This window comes from Haplochromis burtoni, unplaced genomic scaffold (assembly GCF_018398535.1).
Source record: "Haplochromis burtoni strain Fernald_Lab_line unplaced genomic scaffold, NCSU_Asbu1 Contig_276, whole genome shotgun sequence".
Lineage (NCBI taxonomy): Eukaryota > Metazoa > Chordata > Actinopteri > Cichliformes > Cichlidae > Haplochromis > Haplochromis burtoni.
The window spans coordinates 284,185-298,492 of NW_024582637.1; the positions used below are offsets into that span (position 1 = coordinate 284,185).

At 40.8% G+C, this 14,308-nt stretch overlaps 2 protein-coding genes across 6 annotated transcripts in view; one reads left to right on the top strand and one right to left on the bottom strand.

The window, feature by feature from the left end:
- The window catches only part of tpcn1 (two pore segment channel 1), a 14,490-nt gene extending 7,647 nt beyond the window's left edge, over positions 1–6,843 (top strand). For all 4 annotated transcript variants that reach the window (XM_014339353.2, XM_014339355.2, XM_042227685.1 and 1 more), the window contains exons 5-26: positions 362–492; positions 910–998; positions 1,138–1,172; positions 1,309–1,367; positions 1,567–1,666; positions 1,785–1,901; positions 2,022–2,146; positions 2,237–2,285; positions 2,383–2,446; positions 2,541–2,585; positions 2,669–2,725; positions 4,097–4,150; positions 4,287–4,359; positions 4,622–4,729; positions 4,828–4,989; positions 5,091–5,206; positions 5,334–5,380; positions 5,470–5,538; positions 5,750–5,846; positions 5,931–6,070; positions 6,160–6,240; positions 6,327–6,843. In XM_014339353.2, the coding sequence (XP_014194839.1) occupies positions 362–492; positions 910–998; positions 1,138–1,172; positions 1,309–1,367; positions 1,567–1,666; positions 1,785–1,901; positions 2,022–2,146; positions 2,237–2,285; positions 2,383–2,446; positions 2,541–2,585; positions 2,669–2,725; positions 4,097–4,150; positions 4,287–4,359; positions 4,622–4,729; positions 4,828–4,989; positions 5,091–5,206; positions 5,334–5,380; positions 5,470–5,538; positions 5,750–5,846; positions 5,931–6,070; positions 6,160–6,240; positions 6,327–6,470 (1,962 nt within the window). In that variant the 3' untranslated portion in view covers positions 6,471–6,843. The remainder of the gene's footprint in view (positions 1–361; positions 493–909; positions 999–1,137; positions 1,173–1,308; positions 1,368–1,566; positions 1,667–1,784; positions 1,902–2,021; positions 2,147–2,236; positions 2,286–2,382; positions 2,447–2,540; positions 2,586–2,668; positions 2,726–4,096; positions 4,151–4,286; positions 4,360–4,621; positions 4,730–4,827; positions 4,990–5,090; positions 5,207–5,333; positions 5,381–5,469; positions 5,539–5,749; positions 5,847–5,930; positions 6,071–6,159; positions 6,241–6,326) is intronic.
- Positions 6,844–6,953: 110 nt separating this feature from the next.
- slc8b1 (solute carrier family 8 member B1) overlaps positions 6,954–14,308 on the bottom strand; it is an 8,773-nt gene continuing 1,418 nt past the window's right edge. The window contains exons 2-15 of one of the 2 annotated variants that reach the window (XM_005940146.3): positions 12,824–12,976; positions 12,228–12,280; positions 11,825–11,882; positions 11,144–11,249; positions 10,891–11,058; positions 10,040–10,153; positions 9,867–9,938; positions 9,604–9,734; positions 9,365–9,506; positions 9,148–9,269; positions 7,860–8,013; positions 7,686–7,766; positions 7,529–7,593; positions 6,954–7,430 (exon numbers count right to left, since the gene is read on the bottom strand). In XM_005940146.3, coding sequence (XP_005940208.1) covers positions 7,239–7,430; positions 7,529–7,593; positions 7,686–7,766; positions 7,860–8,013; positions 9,148–9,269; positions 9,365–9,506; positions 9,604–9,734; positions 9,867–9,938; positions 10,040–10,153; positions 10,891–11,058; positions 11,144–11,249; positions 11,825–11,882; positions 12,228–12,280; positions 12,824–12,976 — 1,611 coding nt within the window. In that variant the 3' untranslated portion in view covers positions 6,954–7,238. Of the gene's footprint in view, positions 7,431–7,528; positions 7,594–7,685; positions 7,767–7,859; positions 8,014–9,147; positions 9,270–9,364; positions 9,507–9,603; positions 9,735–9,866; positions 9,942–10,039; positions 10,154–10,890; positions 11,059–11,143; positions 11,250–11,824; positions 11,883–12,227; positions 12,281–12,823; positions 12,977–14,308 lie in introns of both variants that reach the window. The other variant, XM_005940145.3, reaches the window with a different exon arrangement.

The window sequence follows — 14,308 nt, forward strand, 5'->3', positions numbered from 1 at the left end:
CACACACACACACACACACACACACACACACAAACTGAGCACAACAAAAAGCGAGGACCCAAGAGGGAAAAACATTTGCAGCACTTAATTTTTTTTTCTATCAGTTACCATCGCGTATAAAACATCGGGACAGGACCACACGCTAATTAACATGTAACACACCACACACACACAAGCATAAATGTGAGCAACGACGTTGACCACTTACGTAGGTGATACAAAGATTCCCAACAGACGTCTAAATTAGGGATTAGTCTGAAGAAAGGCGATTCAACTTTGCTATCTGCAGATCTGATGTTATAGTTTGGGATTCAGCTTTCATTATCCTACACTGTACATGTTGTCTTCTCTCATTGCACAGACGTGTGTGTTACTGGTACAGTTTGTGGAGGCCATAGTGGTTCTGATCCGACAAACTTCTCACATGCGAGTGACCAGAGCGCTCAGACCAATATTCCTGGTGGACTGTAGATATTGTGGTGCTGTGCGCAGGTAAATAATGACCTACACACTCACACACACACACACACACACACACACACACACACACACACACACACACACACACACACACACACACACACACAGATTCAGTCTGGCACAAGACATTGCCACAAAGTAGACATTACATTTTTGATTGAGCACACATTTGACTTGCATACTGGAAAATACTAGCGGGAACAGAGAGACTAGTCGTCCCCGCCCAGGCTCCAAGCAAAAGTCTTGTCATATGAAAGAAAACGGTGACTCAACTCTGTAGGTTTGTAAAGCCAGACAAAATTAAACAAACTCAGTGAGATTTCAGCTCCATCTATCTTACTAACAAATGTTTCTGAGAAGTTCTTTTGTTTTCTATTGTGGCCACCCACAAGGCAGTTGTCACTGACGAGGTTTCTTTCATCCAATCAGAAACTTGCGTCAGATCTTCCAGTCTCTCCCGCCTTTTATTGACATCCTCCTGCTGCTGCTTTTCTTCATGGTTATATTTGCTATTCTTGGTAAGAGTGCATAAAGAAACACTTTGATTATTTTCTGTCCTCTATTTGTTAAACTTGTTTATTCAAGCAGAGGAAACGCCTCATGAAGAAAGCTGTTTTTGTTAATGTTTGTATTTGATTAGCTCTTTGTGTCCTCCAGGCTTCTGTCTCTTCTCCACGAACACCTCTGATCCGGTATGTTGAGTCTTCCATCTCACTTACAAGAGTTTGTTTGAGTTATGTCATTTCAGGGATTTGGGTGGTTCTTCTCTTTGTGCCAGTTTTGTGTCTGGTCATATTTCCTGTCTTGAACCCTATCCTCTCACCACAGTACTTCAACACTATGGAGAACAGCCTTGTCAGCCTGTTTGTGCTGCTGACCACAGCAAAGTAAGCACGGCAATACACGTACTACTGCCGCTTGGTTATCTTTACACATGGGGCATGTAAGCAGTGCTCACCACGTTTAGAGCTTCTCATAAATCCTTTTACCACTTTTGCTTAATCTGCTTCCACATTTTTTTTTAATTTTTTTTTGCATCTTATGACTCGGTCTGCATCTGATGACATCTCTCTTTCACTTTTGTAGTTTCCCTGATGTGATGATGCCAGCATACTCCAAGAACCGCTGGTCCTGTGTTTTCTTCATTGTATACCTCTCTATCGAGCTCTACTTTATCATGAACCTGGTAGAAGAAGCTTGTTTTTTTTCACAATTTCTGAGATGTCTTTGAGTCCTATTGAAAATACAGACAGCTTGAAGTTTTCCCAGTTACTCATCATTGCCGTCTGTGCCCCCCTCTCCAGCTCCTGGCGGTCGTGTTTGATACATTTAATGATGTTGAGAAAATGAAGTTTAAATCTCTCTTGCTTCACAAACGCTCTGCTATCGACCACGCCTTTCAGCTGTTAGTTAGCCGTCAGGTATGCCTGTTTTTTTTTAATTTTTTTATTATTATTATTATTTGTAACATGTCTTTCCTTTTTCTTTAACACTGTCAGGTGTTTTCTTAAGCTTTTCTTACGTTTCTCTGTGTTACACAGAGACCGATGGGTGTGTCTCTGAAGCAGTTCGATGGTCTGATGCGTTTTTACAGACCACGCATGTCTGCAAGAGACCGCTTCCTCACTTACAAAGCTCTTAACACATCAGGGGCTCCCATGCTCAGGTAACTGTCTCCCTTCCACTTCTCAGAATGAAAATCCTTTTACATTGATTTGCTTTGTCACTGATTTAATGGTGGTGTGTTCTGTTGCAGCCTGCAGGACTTTTATAAGTTCTATGAGGTCACTGGCCTTAAATGGAAGGTAATTAGCCTGACATTTCTGCTGTGTAGCTGCTCTATTTTTGTGCTCCTCTGGTTGATTCAAATATACATTTACTGTCAATCTGTGTGTTGTTTAGGCACGTCGCAGTGGAGAACACTGGTTTGATGATCTTCCACACACAGCCTTCCTCATTTTCAAAGGAAAGTTCTCTTTCTCTCTTTTCTTCTGTTGTCAGGCAAAATAAGATTGGCTCTTGATCCCTTATTGTGGATACTTTCCTCTCTAATTTATTAGGTATCCATTTGCTTGTGAAGTCAAAGGCCTTTCAGTATACTATGTGTAAGTGTAATCATTGATCTTCTCCCAGCTGCTGTCAGTGATACTGATCAAAGTCTCTTATCAAAGTTTTTTTGTGACTGTAGATGTGGTGGTGGCCATCAACGGTGTTTGGATCCTTGTGGAGACGTACCAGCTGAATAGTAAGATCTTTAACCGTAATCTGCAGTACTGTGCAAAAGTCACGAACCCCTCATATCTTGATATTTTGCCTTAAAGGAGCCAGACTTTCTTGTCATTTTAAATTGGTTTTGAGCAATAGTTCTCCATCCTTTCTGGAGGTCTTTAAAAGTTTTTCTTTCGACATTGGCTGCTTTTTTAACTTAGGCCAGGAATGTTTTTGTTGTTTGATAAACCGCTTAACTCTGACCTATGACTCATTCAATGATAAAAAAGGCCCCTAACTCAAGGGATGAACCAGTGTTGTGTCTACACATAAAAGACAACTAAGCAAAAAAAAAAAATTATTAATATTCTATCTTTAGTCATATTATTACTAGCAACCTGATGTAGAAAGGGATAACTTGTTTCCCTTTCTATAGTTGAATCTATGAAAAACAGCCCAAATGAACAACATCTGAAAGTCACGCCCTTAAGAAATTGAAAGAAATTCAGCAAAGACCTGATGCAGGACCCCGAGAGATGCATCTGGCCGTTCAGTCGATCCATCTACTGTTCACTGAAGCCTCATCAGAAAAGGTCTCAGTGGAAGGGTGGCTGTCAAGAAGCCATTCTTGAGGAAGGGAAACGGGAAGAAAACGCTGAGGTTTGCCAAATTACACAAGAACTGGACTGAATCAGTGGAAAATGTGTCTGATAGATTGAAGAACACAAATTTGACATTTTTGGTCAAATCATTGTCAGTATGTACAGAGGAAGTCAGAAAAGAAGTACAACAGTGAGTGTCTACAGCCATTTGTAAAACATGTTGGAGACTCTCTCATTGTTTGGGGCTCCATTTCAGCCGGTGGTGTTGGGGCTGTTGACAGGATTGTGAATGCAGAAAAGTACTGCCAGATTTGGATTCACCATGCAGTATATTCTGCAAAACGTCTTAACTGACAACAGCTTAATTATTTAGCATGACAATGAACTCAAACACATTGGCAATGTGTTTAATCTACCTAGGTAGGTTAGCTTCCCCAGAACCTGGACCTCAACATTATTGAAGCAGTGTGGGATCATCTAGATGGAGAGCAGAACTAAAAGGGAGCCAACATCCAAAGAAGAGCTTTGAATGTCAGTATTCCTGAAGACCTATGCCTATGAGAGTTCAGGCTGTGCTGAAGAATAAAGGTGGTCATACCAAATATTGAATTTCAAGCTCATTATAATTGCACAAACTCAGTGTTTGCTTTATACATGTATGTTTGCATGTGTTCCAGTGAATAACTGCGCTTAATTTCCTGGCAATATATTAAAAAAAATGCCCCAAGACTTTTGCACAGTACTTGCACAGTACTAAGGCATGTGTTCCAATACTCCAGGTGTTTTACCTTCCTCTCCTCTTGCAGGTGGATTTTCCTGGTCCAAATTGGTTCCCTGGAGTTACATTGTTTTTCTGACCAGTAAGTAGGCTGCATGGCACCCTCCCCACCCAAACCCTGCACCCCACATAGAAAGTCCAGATAGTATTAAAATGTCATAAGGTGTCGAGGATTAATTACAGTCGTTTACACTGTGTGTCTGTCCTTCCACTTTCAGTTTATGGTGTAGAAGTGTTATTGAAAATATCAGGTTTGGGGCCAGTTGCCTATTTCAGCTCTGGGTGGAATCTGTGAGTAACACACATTGAAAACACAAATCTGTGCTGCATCCAAAACTCAAACTGTGCACTCTGTTAAACACAAACAATGTCTAAATCAACAGACTCCATTTGAGTGTGGAAATTTTAGGAATCTTTAATAATTAAACGTGACATGTTGTTTTTCAGTAGGCCTACTTATATTTAAAAGAAAATCACAGAAATACCTCTGAGCTGATATGAAACCCTGTTTCTCTGCTTTTGCTGGTAATCCTCATTGTGCTCTTCCGTCCAGGTTTGACTTCTCTGTGACGGTTTTTGCCTTCTTGGGCCTCATTGCTCTTGCCTTCGATAAGGAGCCGTTCTACTTTATTGTAATTCTCAGACCGCTTCAGCTGCTAAGGTATGATTTTCAATCTCCTTTAACGTGACAGCATATATGCACATAATGGCAATAGTCATTTATTTTACATTCAAATTTCTGTGTGTTGCCTTTTGCAGGTTATTTAAGATAAAGCAGAGGTATCGTAATGTTTTAGACACCATGTTTGAGCTCTTCCCCAGGATGGCCAGTCTAGGGTTGACATTAATCATCTTCTACTATTCCTTTGCTATTGTGGGAATGGAGTTCTTTGCAGATGTGGTTTACCCCAACTGCTGCAAGTGAGTAGTCGTGTCATGAGACGCAAATGGAAAAAGTGGGTCTCTCCATTGGCGATTCATTACTTCATTAATTTATTCTTCCTTTTTTCTCTCCCTCTCAGTACGAGCACAGTGGCCGATTCCTACAGACTGATCAACAACACACAAGGCAACAAAACAGTGCTGGAAGAGGGCTACTATTATCTCAATAACTTCAACAACATCCTCAGTAGCTTTGGTAATAATCCCTTTTTCCTTTTTGTCAAAATTCTGTATTTGTATATTATCTACATCTGTTGTGTGTTCATGTGCGTTATGTTTTCTAGAATTTTAAAAACATTTACTCATTTTTTGTTTATCTCCAGTGACTCTGTTTGAACTGACCGTGGTCAACAACTGGTACATCACTATGGTGAGTTTATCTGTGGTTCAAAATCTGTCGCCACTCGGCAGCCTGAGCACAGATCGTCGGGTGTCTGACTGCTTTTTGCTCTTTCACAGGAAGGAGTGACGTCTATGACGAGCCACTGGAGCCGTCTGTACTTCATGACTTTTTATATAGTTACAATGGTGAGTAGGAATGCGAACAGAGGAACAAAACAAAACTCAGAGGTTTTGCATATCTGAGACAAATTGAAGCCTTTTTTTTCCTTTTTCGATGTTTCTATCCTGCCCTGAGGAGCCTGTGTAGTCTTACTTTAATGTTATCCTCTGCATAATCTACTGAAGAAGCAGTGTGTGGGAATGTAACCATATTGCATACAATGTTTTGTCTGTGCAGGTGGTGATGACCATTATCGTGGCGTTCATTTTAGATGCATTTGTGTTCCGCATGAACTACAGTCGCAAGAACCGGGAACCGCTAGAAAATCCAGAGGGTGGGTTTGAGTGTGTGTGAGATCGTATGCAGGTTAAGAGTTGTTAGCCAGGATCTAAATTAAATGTGTTTGTACACGCTGTAGATGAGAATGGGATCGTGTTTGAAGTAGAGGTGAGTCGTGATGACGTTCTCGCCGCTCTCGAGCTGTACAAACAGATGTGCCCAGGATCGTCTTCCCTCAGCTCTCTCCAGGGAGTCTTACAGACTATGGACAAAAGTGGGGTAAGAACACACGCAAACAGCAAGAAGTCGTCTTCTTCTGCTCTTTAAGTCCCTCTAATTAATTTTTACTCCTGATTTGTTGTGCGCAGCACTCGTCTTTAGTGTACCTAGGTCGCAGGTCTAGGACGAAGAGCGACCTCAGCATGAAAATGTACGAGGAGGAGATACAGGTAAGAAACTAAAGATGTAATCCTGAATACCATGTCAGGACTTGGACTATCATGATGTGTTGGTCTTTTCTGTGTTGTTTCTTAAGGAGTGGTATGCAGAATATTCGAGGGAAGCCCTGCCTGAACCAGACCAAAGCCTGGAGCGGGATCCAGACAGCCCCATGCCTGACTTGTCTCCCTTCCCAGAGCCTCAGCTCAACTCACAGACTGGACCTCACAGCATCAATTAATGCAAAGTTTGCTAGGGAAACATGCACATTGTCATTCCAACGTTTTCCTTTAAAGGCAAAATTAGGAAGCCTGGACTCCCATATTATGTGTGCATATACTGCTGTTGGCCTTTTGTGCCCTATGGTAAACCATGACGCATCTAAACCTGATGCCTTAGTTTAACGACTCCTCTGATCAGTATTAACACACCCACTGAGTTTTCCAAAGACCGAACTATATAAACACTTGATACTCCTTTTAGCTCAACTGAACAAATTATGACATTTTCCCTCAACTAATGTCTCAGCAGACTTATAATATTTTACTTTTATATAACTTCTTATTCTGTAATGTATTTGAGTTTATTTGAATAAACTGTTAGAACTTGTCAAACTGATGTTCATTGATGTTGCTGGATTATAACACTGCTGGCTGTAAAAATTACCTATTTACTCTATTTAGAGAAGTTAGAGGGAAAAAAATGAAAGCACATACACTCCAAAAAAATTAAACCAAAATCATTTAATTACCCCAAAGCAGCATGCACAAGTCATTAACATTTAGATCAATAATTAATGGAGACAATTCAGTGTTTCAAATTACAAAAGGCACAGTGTGAGTCGTTTCAGTCCTCCCTGAGCAGACTTTGCTCGCCTGATTTCATTATCCAACCACAGGAACTCTGTGGGTAGTAGTCAAGTGGAACAAAGGTTACAGCTGATTCTTGTAAAAAAATAGTGCATAAATAGTTGTAGTTGTAATTTTTCAGACCGGCCACAGCATCAGGTCTACGTAACACGAATCTTGCCAAACTCTGTAAGAAGTGCAATGATAAGGAAGATGACATAGAAGATGAGGAGAAAGATGCCATAGGCCCGACCCAAGTGGAAGCGGCACAGTGGAACGATGACAAAGGACAGGACCAAAGACAAACCCAGAGATCCTGCAAGAATCCATGTCAGCAAACCTTCTGGTTCAACCTGAGAAGGAACAAGAACAAAGGCTTATTATCTTCATAGTGTCTGAAACAGGCTCGTGTAGCTTGGGTTAGATTACGCTGCATCTTAGAGGAAATTACCTGCACGTCGGCATGTGTTTGGAGCATTTGCACCAGACATCCTAAACCCACTCCAAACAACATGTCTGAAGGAAGTAAGAGTCAAGGATACTTAAAAGCCTCTTTTATACATGCATGATAGGTGTTGTTTTACAGAGAGTCACAAAAACAAGGATACTGAAAATGATGCCTCCAAAGCAGGCAGATATAGCCATCCGTGGGTAACCCTGCCGAGCGATGGTGATGTCAGAAAAGCAGTCTGAAAATAAGAGACACAATTTCTTTTAAACAACTAAAGTTACATACAGTATGTTTTTGGAGAAAAATACTGAATGAAGTTTTTAAGCATTACCTCCAATGCTGTTTCCCCAGGCCAACAGAGTCAATCCCAGCACAGTGTTGCTCAGACGCAGCACAACCCCGAGCATGTGCAGAAGACTGACCACTTCAGAGGCCGCTGCACTGATCAACACTGCACTCACCACAAACCCCAAAAGAGCAAAGAACTGGAGGGGAGGGGAAGGACAAGAAATTTACAAACAAGTATCATCACAGCATAAATGTAAAGACCTGTGATGTAGCTTTAATCTTGAATCAATATGAGAAACGCAAATATTTTAAGCCACCTTAGAAGCTTGATGGCAGTGTTGCTAAAACAAAACCAGCAATTACCGGATATCCATCAGCCTCAGCTGTACTTAATTTGTGTTAATTAGCAAATGTCAACTAAATCAATGTACTCAACATGCTAAACCATTATACCTGCACTCAAACTCATAGCATCACTGTGCATCAGAAGAGCCAGACACATAAGGGACACAGCACTCAGAGAATAATGAATAAAACAGCAATAGGAGAGTTAAATAATGCCAAACGTGGCAGGTGACTTGCCTCTGCCCCAGTAAAGCACATCAGTAATCAACAAACAAGGAAAGATAAGCTGTAGATAAATATGCAAAAACAACTGGCTCATGAGGTCCATGAGTTTGTATTGTGTGGTAGCAGCTATATCTACAGGGTGTAATAAAGATGCATGTAAGTGTAGTGTATTGTGTTGTTCTTGGAGGTTTTTTTTGTGGTCCATGAAACAACAACAGACACAGAAAACACAGAAGAGTAACTGAAGCCTGAATGTGGAGTAATTTTGCACATGTGCAGTAAAAGAATAGCGATAAATGCTTTCTACATTTATTTGGCCAGTGAATTCAAAGTTTCGTTTTTAGTCATTTTTTAAAAGACTTCACAGTTAAAGTTAAATTAATACAAGCACCTTTTTCTATACCAAATCATATTTTTACCCAACAGTCACACACTTGCACTCTGATGATTGCATCAGGGGAAAGTAAGGATACTTCGACATCAGTCTTCTGATTAGCAGACCACCCGCTCTACTTCCTGAGCCACAAATGGCCTTGATGTTAACAGCACCCAGTATTCCCCAGCAGACTCCTCTTTTAAGTACTAATCAGACAGGACACTGCCAAACTTTGAAAATCAAACAGTGCTCAGTTATGGCTGCAAACTATTCTCAGATGTGGAGCTCGGGCGCGGGGGGGGGGGCAACAGTGCCAACTACTGCACCACTGTCCCACTTGGCTACAGTATTACAAAAAGGAGTAATCATCATCACACACACTTACTGAGTGATATCTTGGAGGACAGTCATTGCTGGTTGAGCAGAAGACAATAGCAGAAACGAAAAGTCCCAGCAGGAGAAACAGCAGCCAGAGGGGAAACTGCCCTTGGATCATATAATTTCCATCTGATAAATTAAAAAGAAAATAATTTAATCATATGCTTATTTTGATTAAGACTAGGACTTCAAGCTGCTTCTGTTGTAAAATGTTAAGCACTTACACGCTCCAGACTGGAAGACGAGCACACACACCAGAGGAGCAGTGATCAGGTGGAGGCAGTTTAGGGGGCGTCTCCAGTTTCTGTCTTCTTTGTCAGGGTCGACCACAGGGATACAGAGCAGCAGCAGCACTTCCAGAGGAGTCTGATGGGTGCAGACCAAGAACCACAGAATAATTTACTTTAATTTACATTGAAAGACAAGTTTTGACTGGATTTCACTTAAGACTGTGAACCAGTACCTTGAATACTTTAAGGACTTTCCACTTCCATGATTTCCTCCTCCACCTACGGTTGTCGACTGGATTCAAAGAGCTCAGCAGGATTTGACTTGTAGACTCAGAGTAGGGCAGAAGTGGTCGATACTCTGACTCTGCAACACACAGGTGTAAATTATGATCTGATCACTCAGGAATGTGCTGCAGTAAATTTACTTTTGGTTTATTTTTTGTTTGGTTTATTTTTTTGTTTTTGTTTTTTTAAATGGAGGCTGCTGCATTCCTACCATACTCCTGATGAATACTCCTGCCTGTCAGACAGGGAACGTCATCATCTGATGAGTCAGACGAATGAAAGTCTGCTTCAAAGAAAAAAAAAAACAAAAGAAAAAACAACATCACTTGGAACTGTGTGGTTTTTATTTGTCTGTGTGTAAGAGCGTGTGTTTATATATCCAACCTGGAACATGTGTAACATTCTGGACACTCGTGTTGTCAGAATACTTTTGCCGGTTGTAAATGAACGCACTGATGATAACAATCACGACGTACAGGACGTAGAGGCCAAGGTACCCTAGAAAAAAAAAAAAAGAAAGATCTTATAGTAAAGACATGTAGGGATGATGAACATTACACGCACGCAAGCACACACACACAGACATGTTTTCCAACTAATTAAAACTAGTCTTGACTAGTTTTTAAAACTAGTCTTGACTAGTTTTAATTAACCTCTTCTTTTTGGCCCTATGGGTTTCACACCTAAGCTGTAAAAACCAGACCAACGACATAGCTGCTGATCTGGCTCACGATCAATCACATTTCACAGGATATTGCAATTTGTGAAGAGCAGAAAGAAGGTGTTAAGTTTACTTGTCATTAGTGGTAAAAACTAATGAGGACTAAAGGCTCACACACAGTCGTATTCAGGACAAATTAATCAAATTTACCACCATGCCATGTTTGAGATCAGGAGTATTATGACTACAGATGACTAATGATCACGTGTTTAATTACGCTAAGATGTTTGTGTGGTTCTCGTAAGAAACAAAAGTCATTTTTTGGGCTTTCTAACTGACTGACACTCAGACAAAAATCAGAAGCAGAATAACAAAAGTGAAAATGAATGAGCTGTCGAGTCTAGCCAGGATTCACTGATGGCGAATTAGAACAAATGTAAATAGATTTAAAATTATAATATTTGTTCAAAATTCAATGAGAAGCTTTCTAAAACCGGACCAACAAAGAAAAATCGAGAGGTCAAATAGGATGCATAATTAATGCAAGACCATGTGTGCATGTGTCGCTGTATACCCAGTGTTTCTCCCAGCGTCACAGTTCCTCTGTACAATATGAGGAAAGTCCAAAACACTGCAACCATGTAGAAGATGACATCGCGCAGAAATGGACGAGAAGCTACAGTAAAAGGCTTGACCAGCGCCACGCTGCCAGCAACTACTGTAGTAACAAATATCCCGGCTCCTGGAAAGGCAAACAGGCTGTCACATCTCAAGGCGTTTTAAAATTTATTTACATATCGTGTGAGCGTGCGCGAGTCTGTGCCTACCAAATAAGGCTCCGACAGCCAACCCCGCTGTGTGCGGGTGGGAAAATGCTGCAATGGCACTGAAGATGTCAGGAGCTCCATTACCAAGAGCCAGAAATGTCACACCCTGATCACAGGCAGCAGTCAAGGAAAATATTCTTCTCAGAAACTATAATATAAACATTAGTGTGCAAAAGTTTTGAGCCTCCCCTTATTTCTTTATTTTTTTGGCTTCCAAGGAGCCAGACTTTCTCGTAATCTGGTTTTGAGCAATAGCTCTCCAGACTTTTTGAAGGCATTTCTAAGTATTTCTTTGAACATTTGCTGCTTTTACACTCATTTTCAGTCCAGTTCTTGGACTGACACTTTTCAGTAGAGTGAGTGTTTTTTGTGATATTGATAGAAAAAAGAAAAAAATAATAAATTTGGTTTCCACTGTGTGTAAAAGTATTCATGGCGTCAACATTATTAGAGCAGTGTAGAATTGCACAAACTCAGTTATTTCTCATCTTCTAGTCTGTATTTCCATACATTTCAATAAATAGCTGCACACTTCCAAAGAATTGAAAAAGAAACAAAAAAAGGTAGATCAATAATTTTGCCCAGTACTGTATATTCTAATATTTAACAGTCTAAGAGGTCAAACAGAAACTTCAGACTGCAGCCCATGGGTAGTGTTCAGGCGATGGAGAGAAAGGATACGGCCACATTGTGGGTGAGGCGCAGACTGGAGGAGATGGCAGACAGGTTGGGACAGAAGCTGGAGAGAGGGGGAAAAATAAATACAATTCAATAATCTTATTGAGAAAACAAAATAATTTAATACCTCAATTTACAAAAAAGCTATGTCTCAATAGATACTTTTCACTGAACACACAACAGCTTCTTTGCAGTAGTGTGTGAAGTGGGTAGGTTTAAAAATAAATAAATAAACAAACAAAAAACAGAAGCAACAGTTCTTTCTTTGAGGAAATCTCACAATCTTGCAACAAAAGTGAAACAGTAGTGAAAACTCTCCACTCATGTGACTTTTCTTTGCACGACCATTTCGCTGAAACCATGATGTGTGTGTGTGTGTGTGTTGAATAACACCAGCGACACTTACAACTTAGAGGCAGTAAGTCCCAGAATAATAAACAAAAAGAAGAGCCATATAATCTGTGGAGAAGCAGAAAAAAGACCGCAGTTGTTGGTTTGTGAGGTAAAAACTATTGTTTAAAGAAAAGAAAAGAAAAAAAAAAAAAAAGTGTGAGTGCCTTTACATTTACAAACATGACACTGACTACATTGGTCATATTGTCCCTGACCATAGATTTCTCTTTTAAGTTTCATTTGCAGATTCTCACTTACACCGTTTTTAACCAAACACTTCAGTTAATCCCATTTAAGACTTTGGGTATCTTGCAAACAGGGGAACTGGAAAATATCCACCATTATGAAAACACATTTAGCTAAAGCAAAAAGCTGATTGTTTTCCTAGTTCTGTTGAAGCAAAGTTTACTTCCTCATGTGAGTTTTATGTTGATTCACAAACGGTAACCAAGCCCAAAAACAGAAGCACCTAACACATCTCACCCACATTTAAAAAACGGTTTAGCTCACAAGGTAAAAAGGTGACCAATATGTTATAAGGATAATGCCACCTGGTCTCTCCCAGCTTAATTGTTATAGAAATAATATAGAAATAACTCAGAGTCTTACACAGAAAGAGATGGTGAGTGGTGTGAGGTTGGGAGGCAGCAGACAGAAGGCCACTTCAAGGTAATTGATGAAGCCATCTTCCATTGAACAGTCTGGTGTTTTCTTCACGAATGCACAGCGGTCTGCAACGCTGTAGTTCATCACCAAGTCGCACTGCACACACACACACACACAGTTATCTAAATGGCTCAACATTTTCATGCAATCATTTGTGGCTTAAACAGTGGAACAACAACATGTGCATCTCTTTCGTAATGACTGATGAAGGTGAGTGTACCATTCATTTATTTTTGTGTTTAAGATAAGATAAAACTTTATTAATCCCTCGAATAAGAATACAAGTGAAGAGGCACTACAGCTTAGTTGTCCCCCCTCCTTTGTCCTCCTGTTTCCCCTCCCTTTCCCCTCCAGAGAGGAGTTAAACAGTCTGATGGTGTGTGGGACAAAGGAGTTTAAGTCTGTTGGTTCTTGTCTTTGGGAGAAGCAACCTGTCACTGAACAGACTCCTCTGGTTGTTTATGGCCGTGTGCAGAGGATACCCAGCATTGTCCATAATGTCCAGCAATTTTTTTAGTGTCCTTTTCTCTGCCACTGTCACCAGAGTGTCCAGCTTCATGCCGACCACAGAGCCAGCCTTCCTGATCAGTTTTTCCAGCCTGGATGAGTCCTCCTTTGCTGTGCTGCTCGCCCAGCACACCACAGCATAGAAAAGTACTCCAGCAACCACTGACTGGTAAAACATCCTCAGGAGCTTCCTGCAGATGTTAAAAGACCTCAGCCTCCTGAGGAAGTACAGTCGGCTTTGGGCTTTTTTATACAGGTGCTCTGTGATGCATGACCAGTCCAGTTTGTTGTCCACCCACAGCCCGAGGTACTTGTTGACCACCTCCACCTCCTCTCCCTCTATCTGAACCGGCTTTATATATTATATACTTTTTAGATATATTTAGGCTTTATATATTTGAATATGAATGAAACCACACTACAAATCCATCTGAATATAAGTAATAATAATAATAATAATAATAATAATGGATTGCATTTATTTGCCTTTTCTAGGCACCCAAAGCGCTTTACAATTCCACTGTGGTGAAGGCAAGCTACAAGTTGTAGCCACAGCTGCCCTGGGGCAGACTGACAGAAGCGAGGCTGCCATATCGCGCCATCGGCCCCTCTGGCCAACACCAGTAGGCGGTAGGGTCAAGTGTCTTGCCCAAGGACACAATGACCAGGACAGAGAGAGCAGGGGGATCGAACCGGCAACCTTCCGGTTACAGATGAGCTTCCCAATCCCCTGAGCCACAGCTGAAACATAGGCGCTACATTTTGATATAACAACAACAACATCATCATCATCTAACAGCACTGAGATGCATGCAATCATGATATAAGGTGATAAATAACAAATCACCAGAAAGCTCTTTAATTTTGGATCACTGCTTACAATGGGCCTGCATACCAAGAGACCACATTAACAAATTTGTC